The following is an 18,078-nucleotide window of genomic DNA, read 5'->3' as shown; positions in this document are numbered from 1 at the left end:
TGAGGATTGATTATAAAAAACGTTTGACATGTTTCTGTCGACATTATGGATATAATTTGGAATTTTTGTCTGCGTTGTCGTGACCGCTCTTTCCGGTGGATTCCTGGGCATAACGCACCAAACTAACGGAGGTATTTGGATATAAAAAATATCTTTATGGAACAAAAGGAACATTTGCTGTCTAACTGGGAGTCTCGTGAGTGAAAACATCCGAAGATCATCAAAGGTAAACGATTAATTTGATTGCTTTTCTGATTTTCGTGACCAAGTTACCTGATGCTAGGTGTACTTATTGTTTTGTTATGCTATCGATAAACATACACAAACGCTTGTATTGCTTTCGCTGTAAAAGCATAATTTCAAAATCTGAGACGACAGGGTGATTAACAAAAGGCTAAGCTGTGTTTCGCTATATTTCACTTGTGATTTCATGAATATGAATATTTTCTAGTAATATTATTTGACTGTTGCGCTTTGCTATTTAGCGTTGTTGATGACAATTCTCCCGGATCCGGGAGGGGTGGTTCTATTAATCCTCATGGCCGAAAGTAAGTTCCTGGCAACATGACACAAACCATACGAGGTAGTCGAGAAGATGGGACCTGTCAATTACCGCGTACGACAACCGGGGAGATGGAAACCTCAACAGATTTAACACGTGAACCTGTTGAAGAAGTGGCACGAGACTGGCACGTTATGGTCGGGACCCAGGATGCCAATGGGACCAGTGGTGGTCCCGAGCAATGAGGACCCCGACCCGGCCCAGAAGCAAGAGCTCAGGGAGCTTGTCGATCGGAACATGGCGGTGTTCTCCGAGAAGCCGGGCCGCACGCCCCTCATTGAACACCACATCCGTACCTGGCCGGTAAGAAAGAGGCCATTTCGGATTCCGGAGGCCCGAAGGAAGGCCGTGAAACAGGAAGTGGAGGCTATGCTAAGGATGGGGGTCATTGAAGAGTCCCACAATGCATGATATAGCCCCATCGTGTTGGTGCCCAAACCGGACGGTAGCCTCCGCTTCTGTAATGATTTCTGGGGGGTGAGCGGCATCAGCTTGTTCGATGCATATCCCATGCCGAGGGTGGATGAGCTCATCGATCGATTGGGAAAGGCCCGATACATCAGCACCCTTGACCTAACCAAAGGATATTGGCAGGTACCGTTGTCAGCCTCCTCCCGAGAGAAAAAGGCATTTTCGACACCAGACGGGTTGTATCAGTACCGGGTGCTCCTGTTCGGTCTCCACGGAGCCCCGAGGACATTCCAGCGGCTGAAGAACAAAGTACTTCGACCCCATCAGCAGTATGCAGCGGCCTATTTGGATGACATCATCATCCACAGCCAAGGTTGGGATGAGCACTTGACGTTTCTCCAGGCGGTGCTGGACGTGCTCAGACAAGCCGGGTTGACAGCGAACCACAAGAAGTGCAAACTAGGTTTCGAGGAGGTACAGTACCTGGGGTATTTGATCGGACGGGGGAACGTCAAGCCCCAGGAGAGGAAGGTTCACGCTGTGCGTGACTGGCCCGTTCCACGAACCAAGACACAGGTCAAGTCCTTCCTGGGACTGGCAGGATACTATAGCCGATTTATCCCCACCTTTGCGGCTATAGCTTCCCCCCTCACCGATCTATCCAGGGCCCGCCTCCCGAAAACAGTGAAATGGACGAACGAGACAGAAGTGGCGTTCAGCCCTCTGAAGGAAGCGCTGTGCTCCCATCCGATTCTCGTAAAGCCCGATTTCCAGGTGCCGATGGTGGTCCAGACGGATGCGTATGATACTGGACTAGGCGCCGTTCTGTCCCAGATACACGATGGGTAGGAGGACCCCATCATCTACATCAACAGAAAGCTGGTTCCTAGAGAGAAGAAGTACTCCATTGTTGAGAAAGAGTGTCTAGCGGTGAAGTGGGCGCTAAACACTCTCAAGTATTACCTGTTAGGTACCCACTTCCCCCTGGTCACGGACCATGCTCCCCTGGTCTGGGTGGCCAGGGGAAAGGACACAAACGATCGGGTTACCAGGTGGTTCTTGTCCCTTCAACGCTTCTCTTTTTCTGTTGTGCACAGGTCAGGGGTGAAGCATGGAAACGCGGATGCCCTATCGAGAAGGGAGACGTACATCGCACTGACGACAGCCCCCTCCCCGACAGAGCTAAGGGGGGTGTCACGTCAGCCACCAGGGGGAGATTTGTCGAGGCCTGGTGACAGATGGAGTATACATCACGAGGCGATGGTGCCACCTGCTGGACGTGCCAGGACTCGACGGGCTCTCCGCCCAGGACTAATTGGGGCTGATTGGGGAGTTGGTGAGTAATCAAGGGCTGATTGCTCACCAGCTGTACAAGCCCCATAAAGCTGCCAGAAGGGCAGCACACAGGAGACGACTGTAAGGTGACTTCCTTATAGTTGGAGACGGTGCCCGAGCTAAGACGTTTGAGTTTGTGTGCCAAACAGGATACAGCAAGACCCGGAGCCCAGAACACGGAATCCCAGAGAGGGTCTCATGGGGGAGACCTATCCTTTTATTTTGATTTATTACTTAATAAACACCCTTGAAACCAAGCTAATCATAATCTGTCCGTGTCTGATCTGTGTAAACGTCTTGACCAAACCCCCTGGTCTGCCACAATAGATATAGGATGATTGTGTCTGTGAGTGTGTCCTCTGAGGCAGAGATCAGTTCTTGTTTCGCTCTAGGTCTGTGTATGAGGAAGTAGATTTGAACGCTGTGGATGTTGAAGTCTTCTTGGTGTCTCTCTGACTGACTGTGTGTGCTGGAGACTTCCTGACTGTGATGGCTGTGCTGTGAGGGTCTAGTGTGCGATTACCGACACACACACACACACACTTTGGACTTTGGACAGCTGAGGCAGGACCGCAGGAAGAGAGAGGCACACACAACGCTGGCACGATGGTAACACACCTCACACACATTTAGACTGATGCGGACTCTCACTAGGGCTTGTATATTCTCTACAGCTATATGCTGAGTTTTCCTCTCTCACAGACTTACTGAAAACACGGCCTTATATGTTAAATTGAGGTCACTTGACACAGCTGTACAGTGAAGTCTCACATTCTACCCTGAAGCCTGGCAACTGCTGACTTAGAACAGATGTTGAAGCATGGTGATGTTCAATGGTGTCTGACTGAGATTTAAACCTCTTCCATTCTTACACAATGAATGGAAGAGGGCATCATGTGAAATGGTAAAGATATGTCAAGATGATGAAAGGTAAATAGATCACTTCTATGTTCTATCACTCTTTTCAACAACTATCATACAACAAAGAGCTGCAAAACAGGGGGTAGTGGACGTTAAGTAGTAGAGAATGTAACTCCTTAAATGGAGAAGATGGTTTCCTTTCCTCCTTTGACTGACAAGCCCTGCTCGTGTCCACCTAGGTTTTAGTGAGCATTCCTACACTAGAGGGATAGATATATCCTCACATTTCAGTAAGAGTGTGTGCTATTCATAACCAGAGATTGGATTCTCATGACTTTAAACACGACATGAGAGAAAAAGTACAAGATCAAAAACATTCAAAACTGTCCTATCAAATGTGAAAAGGAGCAGTAGATGTGTCTATTGTTCCTGAGGAGCTGGGTAAGGTCTAACCGCAGGGGTGTAAGGAGGGACTGCAAGCAGAGGCGTGTTGTAAAGTCGAGAGGGTTTTGCAAGATGCAGTGGCGAGGCGTTAGAGGGGAAGTGCAGCAGTCCTGGCAGAGAGACAGATGGGCCTTTTGTTTCTATCGCAATACTTCCTCCTCACACTCCCAAGCACAGATCCTGCCCCTAAATCACAATACTACCTCCTCACCCTCCCAAGCACAGATCCTGCCCCTAAATCGCAATACTTCCTCCTCACACTACCAAGCACAGATCCTGCCCCTAACTGGATACCCAAACACAACAGATTTTCGAAGACAACGTAATTAGCCAAATTTACATTAAGCTTACATTAAGACAGTTTTCATTGTCGGATTTATTTTTGATGCCTTGTCGGGACTTTCTCTGCGACAGGCTGACAGTAGTGACAGGGATTATGAATATAATACAGTAGTAGCACAAAGCATCTCTCAGGTCTGACACTGCACAGTAGAAAGTGAGCCATTTTTTTTTACTTATCACTTGATTAAAAATCACATCAGAAATGAGCTATTTTAAGATTTTGGCTTTTGTCCACCAAGTCCACCATTTTATCAGCACATCCTCAGACTTGTGGTTATGGCTATGGTACCACCTAATGTTAGGTAAAGAGCTGAAATACTGTAGATCAATTGAAACTTTTTTCTCTGTCTCTGTCTAACCTAATCACTGTCTTATTGTCGCTGACTTATTTGAGTGTTTTGTACAGTTTAAATATCAAACAAATGGATAATCTGATTTTGTATGTAAAAACAAGGTGAGAGGGAGAGTGAGAGAGAGGGAGAGTGTGAGAGATGGAGAGAGTGTGAGAGAGAGGGAGAGTGTGAGAGAGAGGGAGAGTGTGAGAGAGAGAGAGGGAGAGTGTGAAAGAGGGAGAGTGTGAGGGAGGGAGAGTGTGGGAGAGGGAGGGAGAGTGTGAGAGGGAGAGTGTGGGAGAGAGGGAGAGTGAGAGGGAGAGTGAGAGAGATAGGGAGAGTGTGAAGAGGGAGAGTGTGTGAGCGAGAGGGAGAGAGAGAGAGAGAGAGAGAGTGTGAGGGAGAGTGAGAGAGAGAGAGAGAGAGAGAGAGAGAGAGAGGGAGAGAGGGAGAGTGTGAAAGAGGGAGAGTGTGAGGGAGAGTGTGGAGAGGGAGGAGAGTGTGAGAGGGAGAGGGAGAGTGGGAGAGAGAGGGAGAGTGAGAGGGAGAGTGAGAGAGATAGGGAGAGTGTGAGAGAGGGAGAGTGTGTGAGCGAGAGGGAGAGTGAGAGAGAGAGAGAGAGTGTGAGAGAGCGAGATGGAGAGTCTGAGAGAGATGGGGAGAGTGTGAGAGAGGGAGAGTGTGAGAGAGGGAGAGTGTGAGAGAGGGAGAGTGAGGGGGAGAGTGAGAGAGATAGGGAGAGCGAGGGAGAGGGAGAGAGAGAGAGAGTGTGAGAGAGGGAGAGAGAGAGGGAGAGTATAAGAGAGAGATTTTTACATTTTTTACATTTAAGTCATTTAGCAGACGCTCTTATCCAGAGCGACTTACAAAATTGGTGCATTCACCTTATGACCTCCAGTGGAACAGTAGTGCATCTAAATCTTTTCAGGGGAGGGGGTGAGAGGGATTACTTTATCCTATCCTAGGTATTCCTTAAAGAGGTGGGGTTTCAGGTGTCTCCGGAAGGTGGTGATTGACTCCGCTGTCCTGGCGTCGTGAGGGAGTTTGTTCCACCATTGGGGGCCAGAGCAGCGAACAGTTTTGACTGGGCTGAGCGGGAACTGTACTTCCTCAGTGGTAGGGAGGCGAGCAGGCCAGAGGTGGATGAACGAGTGCCCTTGTTTGGGTGTAGGGCCTGATCAGAGCCTGAGGTACTGAGGTGCCGTTCCCCTCACAGCTCCGTAGGCAAGCACCATGGTCTTGTAGCGGATGCGAGCTTCAACTGGAAGCCAGTGGAGGGAGCGGAGGAGCGGGTGACGTGAGAGAACTTGGGAAGGTTGAACACCAGACGGGCTGCGGCGTTCTGGATGAGTTGTAGGGGTTTAATGGCACAGGCAGGGAGCCCAGCCAACAGCGAGTTGCAGTAATCCAGACGGGAGATGACAAGTGCCTGGATTAGGACCTGCGCCGCTTCCTGTGTGAGGCAGGGTCGTACTCTGCGGATGTTGTAGAGCATGAACCTACAGGAACGGGCCACCGCCTTGATGTTAGTTGAGAACGACAGGGTGTTGTCCAGGATCACGCCAAGGTTCTTAGCGCTCTGGGAGGAGGACACAATGGAGTTGTCAACCGTGATGGCGAGATCATGGAACGGGCAGTCCTTCCCCGGGAGGAAGAGCAGCTCCGTCTTGCCGAGGTTCAGCTTGAGGTGGTGATCCGTCATCCACACGGATATGTCTGCCAGACATGCAGAGATGCGATTCGCCACCTGGTCATCAGAAGGGGAAAGGAGAAGATTAATTGTGTGTCGTCTGCATAGCAATGATAGGAGAGACCATGTGAGGTTATGACAGAGCCAAGTGACTTGGTGTATAGCGAGAATAGGAGAGGGCCTAGAACAGAGCCCTGGGGGACACCAGTGGTGAGAGCACGTGGTGTGGAGACGGATTCTCGCCACGCCATAGGAGCGACCTGTCAGGTAGGACGCAACAAGCGTGGGCCGCGCCGGAGATGCCCAACTCGGAGAGGGTGGAGAGGAGGATCTGATGGTTCACAGTATCGAAGGCAGCCGATAGGTCTAGAAGGATGAGAGCAGAGGAGAGAGAGTTAGCTTTAGTAGTGCGGAGCGCCTCCGTGATACAGAGAAGAGCAGTCTCAGTTGAATGACTAGTCTTGAAACCTGACTGATTTGGATCAAGAAGGTCATTCTGAGAGAGATAGCGGGAGAGCTGGCCAAGGACGGCACGTTCAAGAGTTTTGGAGAGAAAAGAAAGAAGGGATACTGGTCTGTAGTTGTTGACATCGGAGGGATCGAGTGTAGGTTTTTTCAGAAGAGGGTGCAACTCTCGCTCTCTTGAAGACGGAAGGGACGTAGCCAGCGGTCAGGGATGAGTTGATGAGCGAGGTGAGGTAAGGGAGGAGGTCTCCGGAAATGGTCTGGAGAAGAGAGGAGGGGATAGGGTCAAGCGGGCAGGTTGTAGGGCGGCCGGCCGTCACAAGAGATTTCATCTGGAGAGAGAGGGAGAAAGAGGTCAGAGCACAGGGTAGGGCAGTGTGAGCAGAACCAGCGGTGTCGTTTGACTTAGCAAACGAGGATCGGATGTCGTCGACCTTCTTTTCAAAATGGTTGACGAAGTCATCTGCAGAGAGGGAGGAGGGGGGGGAGGGGAGGAGGATTCAGGAGGGAGGAGAAGGTTGCAAAGAGCTTCCTAGGGTTAGAGGCAGATGCTTGGAATTTAGAGTGGTAGAAAGTGGCTTTAGCAGCAGAGAGAGAAGAGGAAAATGTAGAGAGGAGGGAGTGAAAGGATGTCAGGTCCGCAGGGAGGCGAGTTTTCCTCCATTTCCGCTCGGCTGCCCGGAGCCCTGTTCTGTGAGCTCGCAATGAGTCGTCGAGCCACGGAGCGGGAGGGGAGGACCGAGCCGGCCTGGAGGATAGGGGACATAGAGAGTCAAAGGATGCAGAAAGGAGGAGAGGAGGGTTGAGGAGGCAGAATCAGGAGATAGGTTGGAGAAGGTTTGAGCAGAGGGAAGAGATGATAGGATGGAAGAGGAGAGAGTAGCGGGGGGAGAGAGCGAAGGTTGGGACGGCGCGATACCATCCGAGTAGGGGCAGTGTGGGAAGTGTTGGATGAGAGCGAGAGGGAAAAGGATACAAGGTAGTGGTCGGAGACTTGGAGGGGAGTTGCAACGAGGTTAGTGGAAGAACAGCATCTAGTAAAGATGAGGTCGAGCGTATTTCCTGCCTTGTGAGTAGGGGGAAGGTGAGAGGGTGAGGTCAAAAGAGGAGAGGAGTGGAAAGAAGGAGGCAGAGAGGAATGAGTCAAAGGTAGGGGTGGGGAGGTTAAAGTCGCCCAGAACTGTGAGAGGTGAGCCGTCCTCAGGAAAGGAGCTTATCAAGGCATCAAGCTCATTGATGAACTCTCCGAGGAACCTGGAGGGCGATAAATGATAAGGATGTTAAGCTTGAAAGGGCTGGTAACTGTGACAGCATGGAATTCAAAGGAGGCGATAGACAGATGGGTAAGGGGAGAAAGAGAGAATGACCACTTGGGAGAGATGAGGATCCCGGTGCCACCACCCCGCTGACCAGAAGCTCTCGGGGTGTGCGAGAACACGTGGGCAGACGAAGAGAGAGCAGTAGGAGTAGCAGTGTTGTCTGTGGTGATCCATGTTTCCGTCAGTGCCAAGAAGTCGAGGGACTGGAGGGAGACATAGGCGGAGATGAACTCTGCCTTGTTGGCCGCAGATCGGCAGTTCCAGAGGCTACCGGAGACCTGGAACTCCACGTGGGTCGTGCGCGCTGGGACCACCAGATTAGGGTGGCCGCGGCCACGCGGTGTGGAGCGTTTGTATGGTCTGTGCAGAGAGGAGAGAACAGGGATAGACAGACACATAGTTGACAGGCTACACAAGAGGCTACGCTAATGCAAAGGAGATTGGAATGACAAGTGGACTACACGTCACGAGTGTTCAGAGAGTTAAGCTTACGTAGCAAGAATCTTATTGACTAGAGAGATGGAGAGAGAGGGAGAGTGTGAGAGAGAGAGAGCGATAGCAAGAAGAAGAAAAAATTGCGCAGTCAGAACTGTGGTTTTACCCGGCTGTTTTCGAGCCGAGCAGATTATTTATGGATTTGTTGTGATATGTGTGACAAACAAACAACCTTATAAGTCAGGTTGTTCACATGAACAGTTGGAATGAATCTTTACAACAGAGCTATTCCATTACCGCCCTTGAGGACTAAAGTACTGCTGGTTTTCTTACAGTATCTACTGTACATGGTATCTTACTGATAATTGAATATCATTGATTGATTGGACAGAGAGTTGACTGACTCATTTTGGTTGAAATATACAGATGTATTAAAATGTTCTCCTCCAAAGTTATCCTCAGCTGGTTAAACTCAGATCACAGTATCCATGTTAGACCTCCTTTCAGGTTCCACCACACATCAAATCAAACCGGTGTTGGGAACCCAAACAAGGCCAGGACCATGTCATACAGTGTAATACAACATCTTCGGCCAAACCTGGGCCACCTCAACTGTGGTCAGGAAGCTCTCTGCACTACGTGGTGACAGTGATCATCATATCAAGGGCATGGGTTGAGTGTAGACAATGTAAAGGTAGTCCTTTAATTGACCATTACTTTACAATGCACCAGATTCATTTTGAGTAAAGAAATCCCCAAACCATGGCCCAAGGGTGTACTTTAAACTGAGTGCCCTCCCATTCCACAGACTCCTATAGGTAGCATCTATATTCAACAGATACCATAACTAATGGTTATCACTCTGGCAGATTAAAGTGGGAAGCAGTACTTTACAGAGATGGCCAAACTGGCATACGCTTACCTCATCTACTGCTCGTTGCCTGGTAACTATCCTCAGCTTCTTGAACTGATAACCACAGTTAGTCACATTCTTAATGACAGGGTTACACACAGAGAGACCCTGCTGCTGAGAAACTTCTCTCTGATGTCTGCTGGTGCATGTGCCTTCCAATTACAGTAGGCCCATGCTTCCTCTGGTTTTCTATACCCTGTCTTCTGTTGTAGATACCCTCTCAGAATACCTCACATTCAGTAAGAACTAGGTTCTCTCTACTAGGTCCTCTGCTTTTCTCTGTCTCAATTCCAAATCAAATGATGTGCATTCCCTAACCCTGACCGTGCTCTCCTGCAGGGCAGTAAGTACCACTGGCAGAGTCAGAATGTCAAGCAGAGCGGTGTGGACGACATGGTGCTGCTGTCCAAGATCAGCGAAGACGCCATTGTGGAAAACTTGAAGAAGAGATTCATGGATGACTTCATCTTTGTATCCTGTTGGATTGGATTGTTAGAGAGTTCCTGTACCACTTCTCACAAAAACACATTTTTCTGTGAAGAGATGGGTATTTTAATGTTTCTGTTCTTGTTTCTTTAAATGTCTCTTCAGTGAAAGCTAAAAATAGGAGGGGAAGTACACTGTGAAAAAATGACCTGCCCCCACACACACTCTATCAGACAGATATATATATAGGCACACGTACACGCACACACACATGCACACAAACAAAACATCTTACAAAGGATTTAATACCATGTAGATAGATTTCAGATGAAACATCATTGAGGTCATATCACTGGCCAATAGCATACATGTAGGTCCTTCCATTCTGTATCACAGGTGACCATAGATGATACTCCTATTGACACGTTAGCAACAACACAATAACAACAACACAATAACAAACATACCATCCTTGCCTCAGTCATCCCCCTAGCACACATTTTCACACAGCAGACACACATCTATGTATGCAATAGTAGGACTGCACTGTTCCTCTTTTAAATTCACTGTGTGACTCAACAGCAAACTTCCCTATTTTTAGGACACTTTTTACTGGGCATTAGGTACTTTGTGTGATTTAAAAATATATATATTTTTATATATTATCCAGTCTGGATGAAACTAGGGTTTGTAATATTTTTCTTTTTGGAAGGTTGATATCACCATAAAAAATATCCCTGTGATTGTTTCAATATGACATGATTTCACCAGAAACACCCTCCCTATTCCTTGACAGTCATGTGCAGACCTATATTGGCTCTGTGTTGATATCAGTGAACCCATTCAAACAGATGCCCTATTTCACTGACCGGGAAATTGAACTCTACCAAGGGGCTGTGAGTAAACCATCCTATTCTTCAATGTTTACTTTGGCCTTAATATGCCCATTCATTTCCTTATTTACCTTAGTAGTTGTACACTGAACAAAAATATAAATACAACATGCAACAATTTCTAAGATACCTACTTCGCATAGAGTTCATCAGGCTGTTGATTGTGGCCTGTGGAATGTTGTCCCACTCCTCTTCAATGGCTGTGTGAAGTTACTGGAACACGCCGTTGTACACGTAGATTCAGAGCATCCCAAACATGATCAATGGGTGACAGGTCTGGTGAGTATGCAGGCCGCGGAAGAACTGGGACATTTTCAGCTTCCAGGAATTGTGTACAGATCCTTGTGACATGGGGCCGTGCATTATCATGCTGAAACATGAATTGACGACTGCGGAGGAATGGCACAACAATGGGTCTCAGGATCTCATCACAGTATCTTTGTGCATTCAAATTGCCATCGATAAACTGCAATTGTGTTCGTTGTCCGTAATTTATGTCTGCCCATACCATAACCCCACCGCCACCATGGAGCACTCTGTTCACAACGTTGACATCAGCAAACCGCTCACCCACACAATGCCACGTGGTCTGCGATTGTGAGGCCGATTGGAGGTAGTGCCAAGTTCTCTAAAACAACGTTGGAGGCAGCTCATGGTAAAGAAATTAACATTAAATTCTCTGGCTACAGCTCTGGTGTACATTCCTGCAGTCAGCATGCCAATTGCACGCTCCCTCAAAACTTAAGAAATCTGTGGCATTGTGGTGTGTGACAAAACTGCACAGTGGCCTTTTATTGTCACCAGCACAAGCTGCACCTGCGTAATGATCATGCTGTTTAATCAGCTTCTTGATATACCACACCTGTCAGGTGGGTGAATTATCTTGGCAAAGTATAAATACTCACTAACAGGGATGTAAACACATTTGTGCACAACATTTGAGAGAAATAAGCTTTTTTTGCTTATGGAACATTTCAGGGATTTTTTTTCAGCTCATGAAACATAGGACCAACACTTTACATGTTCCGTTTATATTTTTTTCAGTGTACATTAAACTCTCACTCTTTTGCTCTTTTCTCTCTCATTTCTTCTCTCTCTCCCTCTCTCTCTCTCTCTCTCTCTCTCTCTCTCTCTCTCTCTCTCTCTCTCTCTCTCTCTCTCTCTCGCTGTCTCTCTTTCTCTCTCTCGCTGTCTCTCTTTCTTTCTTTCTCTCTCTCTCTCTCTCTCTCTCTCTCTCTCTCTCTCTCTCTCTCTCACTGTCCTCCTCTCTCTCTCTCCCTCCCTCCCTCCCTCCCTCCCTCCCTCCCTCTCTCTCTCTCTCTCTCTCTCTCTCTCTCTCTCTCTCGCTGTCTCTCTCTCTCTCTCACTGTCTCTCCTTCTCTCTCTCCCTCCCTCTCTCTCTCTCTCTCTCTCTCTCTCTCTCTCTCTCTCTCTCTCTCTCGCTGTCTCTCTCTCTCTCGCTGTCTCTCTCTCTCTCTCTCTCTCTCTCTCTCTCTTCCTTTCCATCTCTCTACCTGTAAAGGCCCAGTATGAAAACCCTCCCCACATCTACGCCCTGACTGATAACATGTACAGGAACATGATGATTGATCAGGAGAACCAGTGTGTTATTATCAGGTGTGTCATTATAACAGTCTCACACTTTATTTATAAAGTCTGCAATCTGTTTCTTCTGGTAGGCAGGATGTAGGCCTAGTGCTTCTCTGTGCCTCCGTCTTACACACCTTAGGCCAATGTTTCCCAACCCTGGTCCCCCAGGACCCCCAGCAGTACACAGTTTCATTGTAGCCCTTGACAAACACACCTCATTCAACTCATTGAGGGCTTGATGATTAGTTGACAAGTTGAATCAGGTCTGATTGTCCATGGTTACAATAAAAAGGTGTGCTGTTGGGGGTCCTGGGGGACCAGGGTTGGGAAACACTGCCTTAGGCCTTCTCATGTGTGTCATTCCACCCAAGCTCACTGAGGCCAACTTTCACTGCTTTTCTCAAAACTACCAAAGAATCAGTGTTTCATTTCCTTTATACCAAAAATGTAACTGTGAATTGCATGTGCAGCCATAGTTAACCTTTCCAAAAAGTTTCACACAAAGTATTTGATTGCCTCTAATATGTCTGTGTGTTATGTGTGTGTTGTGCCAGCGGGGAGAGTGGAGCTGGGAAGACTGTGGCTGCCAAGTACATTATGGGTTACATCTCCAAAGTATCAGGAGGAGGTGATAAAGTGCAGGTATTAGCATATTACCATTCATAAAACAACTATTAGCATATTACCATTCATAAAACAACTATTAACATTATTACCATTCATAAAACAAATATTAACATTATTACCATTCATAAAACAACTATTAACATCATTACCATTCATAAAACAAATATTAGCATTGCAATTGCTAATGACTGTGATGGAGACTCTGAAGTGCTGTGTTGTGATGTTTCTCCGTATGTTGTTCTCAGCATGTGAAGGACATCATCCTCCAGTCCAATCCTCTACTGGAGGCCTTCGGCAATGCCAAGACTGTCCGCAACAACAACTCCAGCCGCTTTGTGAGTGATACGTACAGCAATCAGCCTTCCCTTTCCCATTATTTCTCTTTCTATCCTCCTCATCTTGTACGTCCTTCTCTTCTCCAGACACTGGGTGTGGCCTATGAAAGCAAGACTGATACTGTAAACGTTTCATTTCTGCAACTATTTCCTCGGAACTCTAACGGGTCTGTTAGTCACCTGCTACCTATATTCTTATAGCCAATACACTGTGAGGTTGTTGTTTTTCCTGTGCTCTATCAGAGATGATCTGGATACTGCAGACTATATAACCACAGAAGCAGTATGCAATAGTCACCTTTCAACCTCTCCCCTTTCTCTACTGCTGTAACCCTGAGAAGTTATTGTCAGTTCCTAGCCACATCCACATGCAACAGAGCAGGCTTTGTAAATGAGTGCCTGTCACCTCTGGGGTTTCCTGCCTCTGAGGTGCTCTGCTGTGTGTACTGCAGGCCTCTATTACGGAAGAGCAACACAATGAGATCAAAGAGCTTGAGAATCTCGAACTGAGGTGAAATCTTGGGTGGGGTTAACATCTGTCTAGTAAGGTCATGTAACCAAAAATGTACCCATCAGCGGTTGTCTTAAAAGGAAAATCCACTCAAAAACGATATTTTGGTGTTGTTTTCGTTAGTCTACTGTTGATACGGTCTTGTGTTTTGCATGTCAGCAATCAAGCAGTGTTTTGCATGTCAGATGTCAGGTTCTTAAGATATTGGACTTTCAAGAAGCAAAGTGTCACCGGCCTCATCATCATGATGATGCAAAATGCAGTGGACTAAAATGGAAAAAATACCAAAATATCGATTTTTCCTTTAAAGGCTAAATATCCTTCCTACACGTTTATGTTATTTACATACAAATATATTTTTAGGGAGTTAACCACAGATTGTGTCACTGCTCTGATGCTCTCATTTTCCCAGTCCATACTAGGGCTATATCCCCACTCCAAACCACAACCCTCAAGTCATAACGATGAACCATGTCTAACTTGAGTTATATGTTTTTTGTGGGTGGGTTCTGATCTAACAGGGTAAGTACTTTGAGATTCAGTTTAGCAGAGGAGGAGAGCCGGACGGTGGTAAAATCTCCAACTTCCTCCTTGAGAAGTCGAGGGTGGTGAGCCAGAACGAGAACGAGAGGAACTTCCACGTCTACTACCAGGTCAGTCAGGCCCTGAGCTAGGCCAGCACTAACACAGCTAACCACAATGACTCTCTCACTACCCATCTTTAGGGGAGATGTCCCCCTCCTATTGGCCTTTCGTACAACTGTTGCACAATGTGAATGACCTTCTCACCCTTGAGCACATTAACGGTTCTGTGGTATTTCATAACTGGGTGTAAATTGTTGATGTGTAATTAATGTTCTTTCAGTTGTATTTACCTGAACTGTTGTATTTAGCTAATAGAGGGAGCCAACCCCCAGCAGAAAGAAGCCCTGGGCATCATGACTCCAGACTACTACTACTACCTGAACCAGTCAGGGACATACAAAGTGGACGGAACCAACGACAGCAAGGACTTTCAGGAGACAATGGTACTTTACTCCATCAGGGATTAAAACATATAGTACACTTTTTTCACAGAAGCACTGGGAGCAAAATGACACTTCCGGTTTACACTACCGGTCAAAAGTTTGGTATCACTTAAAAATGTCCTTGTTTTCCATGAAAACATACATGAAATGAGTTGCAAAATGAATAGGAAATATAGTCAAGACGTTGACAAAGTTATAAATAATGATTTTTAATTGAAATAATAATTGTGTCCTTCAAACTTTGCTTCGGCAAAGAATCCTCCATTTGCAGCAATTACAGCCTTGCAGACCTTTGTCATTCTAGTTGTCAACTTGTTGAGGTAATCTGAAGAGATTTCACCCCATGCTTCCTGAAGCACCTCCCACAAGTTGGATTGGATTGATGGGCACTTCTTACGTACCATACGGTCAAGCTGCTCCCACAACAGCTCAATAGGGTTGAGATCTGTGCTGGCCACTTCATTATAGACCGAATACCAGCTGACTACTTCTTCCCTAAATAGTTATTGCGTAGTTTGTAGCTGTGCTTTGGGTCGTTGTCCTGTTGTAGGAGGAAATTGGCTCCAATTGAGCACCGTCCACAGGGTATGGCGTTGCAAAATGGAGTGATAGCCTTCCTTCAAGATCCCTTTTACCCTGTACAAATCTCCCACTTTACCACCACCAAAGCACCCCCAGACCAACACATTGCCTCCACCATGCTTGACAGATGGCGTCAAGCACCGCGTCTCACGAATGTTCTTCTTTGTGATCCGAACACCTCAAACTTAGATTCACCTGTCCATAACACTTTTTTCCAATCTTCCTCTGTCCAGTGTCTGTGTTCTTTTGTCCACCTCAATCTTGTATTTCTATTGGCCAATCTGAGATATGGGTTTTTCTTTGCAACTCTGCCTAGAAGGCCAGCATCCCGGAGTCGCCTCTTCACTGTTGATGTTGAGACTGGTGTTTTGCGGGAACTATTTAATGAAGCTGCCAGTTGAGGACTTGTCTGTTTCTCAAACTAGACACTCTAATGTACTTGTCCTCTTGCTCAGTTGTGCACCGGGGCCTCTGATAGGTGAGAATTGTCTGTTAATTGAATGATTCGAATATTCCGCCCTGAAACATATAATTGTATGGAATTGATTAGAATGTATACAATCATAATCAATAAATGTGTAGTCCTAGTCAGAATTAGGGTAAAACAATATGTCTTTATGGTATTTTAAACACAGACTGTCTAAGCTTGGTGCCGACCTGACTAGAGATATGGGAGAGAACGGGGAGTACGTCTCAAGGACAAGGTCACTAATCTCTGTCGGTTGGGTAGTGAGACAGACAGTGTGTGCGTAGCAGGACATGTGTGTGCGTCTGTTTGTGTGCATGTGTGTGTGGGTAATGTGTGTATGTGCGTCTGTTTGTGTGTGTGCGTGTGCGTATGGATGTGTGAATGTGTGGGCGTGAGAAGTCAGTATAAAATGAAATGTTTTGTATTCTTGACTTCAGAACGTTCCGTGAATAAACCTTTTTGACTATTTTAGCTGGACCTCCGTCTGTTTCAATCAACCAGGATCTTACAAATTCTGGTTTGCAGACTGAGGGTAATATAATTCAATTGGGTGATGTACCTGGAGAACGTAATTCTCTTATCAGCCTCCCGCTCCTCTTTCTATTCTGGTTAGCGCCAGTTTGCGCTGTTCTGTGAAGGGAGTAGTACACAGTGTTGTACGAGATCTTCAGTTGTTTCTTGCCAATTTATCGCATGGAATAGCCTTCATTTCTCTGGCTAGACTGCAAACTCTCCTTCCATACTCATATCAAACATCTCCAATCGAAAATCAAATCAAGAGTCGGCTTTCTATTCCGCAACAAAGCCTCCTTCTCTCACGCCGCCAAGCTTACCCAAGTAAAACTGACTATCCTACCGATCCTCGACTTCGGCCATGTCATCTACAAAATAGCTTCCAATACTCTACTCAGCAAACTGGATGCAGTTTATCACAGTGCCATCTGTTTTGTTACTAAAGCACCTTATACCACCCACAACTGCGACCTGTATGCTCTAGTCGGCTGGCCCTCGCTACATATTCGTCGCCAGATCCACTGGCTCCAGGTCATCTACAAGTCCATGCTAGGTAAAGCTCCGCCTTATCTCAGTTCACTGGTCACAATGGCAACACCCACCCGTAGCACGCGCTCCAGCAGGTGTATCTCACTGATCATCCCTAAAGCCAACACCTCATTTGGCCCCCTTTCCTTCCAGTTTTCTGCTGCCTGTGACTGGAACAAATTGCAAAAATCGCTTAAGTTGGAGACTTTTATCGCCCTCACCAACTTTAAACATCTGCTATCTGAGCAGCTAACCGATCGCTGCAGCTGTACATAGTCCATCGGTAAATAGCCCACCCAATTCAACTACCTCATCCCCATACTGTTTTTATTTATTTACTTTTCTGCTCTTTTGCACACCAGTATCTCTACCTGCACATGACCATCTGATAATTTATCACTCTGCTAAATTGTAATTATTCGCCTACCTCCTCATGCCTTTTGCACACAATGTATATAGACTCTTTCTTTTTTTCTACTGTGTTATTGACTTGTTTATTGTTTACTCCATGTGTAACTCTGTGTTGTTATCTGTTCACACTGCTATGCTTTATCTTGGCCAGGTCGCAGTTGTAAATGAGAACTTGTTCTCAACTAGCCTACCTGGTTAAATAAAGGTGAAATATTTTTTTATTTTTTTTAATGTAAAACTATTTTACGCTACTGCTACTCTCTGTCCATCATATATGCATAGTCACTTTAACCATATCTACATGTACATTCTACCTCAATCAGCCTGACTAACCGGTGTCTGTATGTAGCCTCGCTACTTTTATAGCCTCGCAACTGTTTTTCACTGTCTTTTTACTGTTGTTTTTATTTATTTACTTACCTATTGTTCACCTAATACCTTTTTTGCACTATTGGTTAGAGTCTGTAAGTAAGCATTTCACTGTAAGGTATTGTTGTATTCGGCACACGTGACAAATAAACTTTGATTTGATTTGACTTGATTTGACTAATCAACTAGTATAAAGAAGGCCAGTTTTATTGCTTCTTTAATCAGAACAACAGCTTTCAGCTATGCAAACATAATTGAAAAAGGGTTTTCCAATGATCAATTTGCCTTTTAAAATTATAAACGTGGATTAGCTAACACAAAGTGCCATTGGAACACAGGAGTGATGGTTGCTCTTCAACCACTGTGATTATTATTATTTGACCCTGCTGGCCATCTATGAACATTTGAACATCTTGGCCATGTTTTGTTATAATCTCCACCCGGCACAGCCAGAAGAGGACTGGCCACCCCTCAGAGCCTGGTTCCTCTCTAGGTTTCTTCCTAGGTTCTGGCCTTTCTATGGAGTTTTTCCTAGCCACTGTGCTTCTACACCTGTATTGCTTGCTGTTTGGGTTTTAAGGCTGGGTTTCTGTACAGCACTTTGTGACATCAGCTGATGTAAGACGGGCTTTATAAATACATTTGATTTGATTTGATTTGCTGATCATGGGCCTCTGTATGCCTATA

At 46.3% G+C, this 18,078-nt stretch overlaps 1 protein-coding gene across 1 annotated transcript in view; it reads left to right on the top strand.

The window, feature by feature from the left end:
* The first annotated feature begins 2,718 nt into the window (after nt 1–2,718).
* The window catches only part of LOC115144955 (unconventional myosin-If-like), a 33,662-nt gene continuing 18,302 nt past the window's right edge, over nt 2,719–18,078 (top strand). Inside the window, exons 1-8 of the mRNA XM_029686124.2 lie at nt 2,719–2,917; nt 9,449–9,580; nt 10,342–10,431; nt 11,951–12,045; nt 12,573–12,660; nt 12,891–12,980; nt 14,013–14,144; nt 14,385–14,519. Coding sequence (XP_029541984.2) covers nt 2,915–2,917; nt 9,449–9,580; nt 10,342–10,431; nt 11,951–12,045; nt 12,573–12,660; nt 12,891–12,980; nt 14,013–14,144; nt 14,385–14,519 — 765 coding nt within the window. The 5' untranslated portion in view covers nt 2,719–2,914. The remainder of the gene's footprint in view (nt 2,918–9,448; nt 9,581–10,341; nt 10,432–11,950; nt 12,046–12,572; nt 12,661–12,890; nt 12,981–14,012; nt 14,145–14,384; nt 14,520–18,078) is intronic.

Source organism: Oncorhynchus nerka, linkage group LG17, assembly GCF_034236695.1.
Source record: "Oncorhynchus nerka isolate Pitt River linkage group LG17, Oner_Uvic_2.0, whole genome shotgun sequence".
NCBI lineage: Eukaryota > Metazoa > Chordata > Actinopteri > Salmoniformes > Salmonidae > Oncorhynchus > Oncorhynchus nerka.
This window is presented reverse-complemented; position numbering and strand designations above follow the sequence as displayed.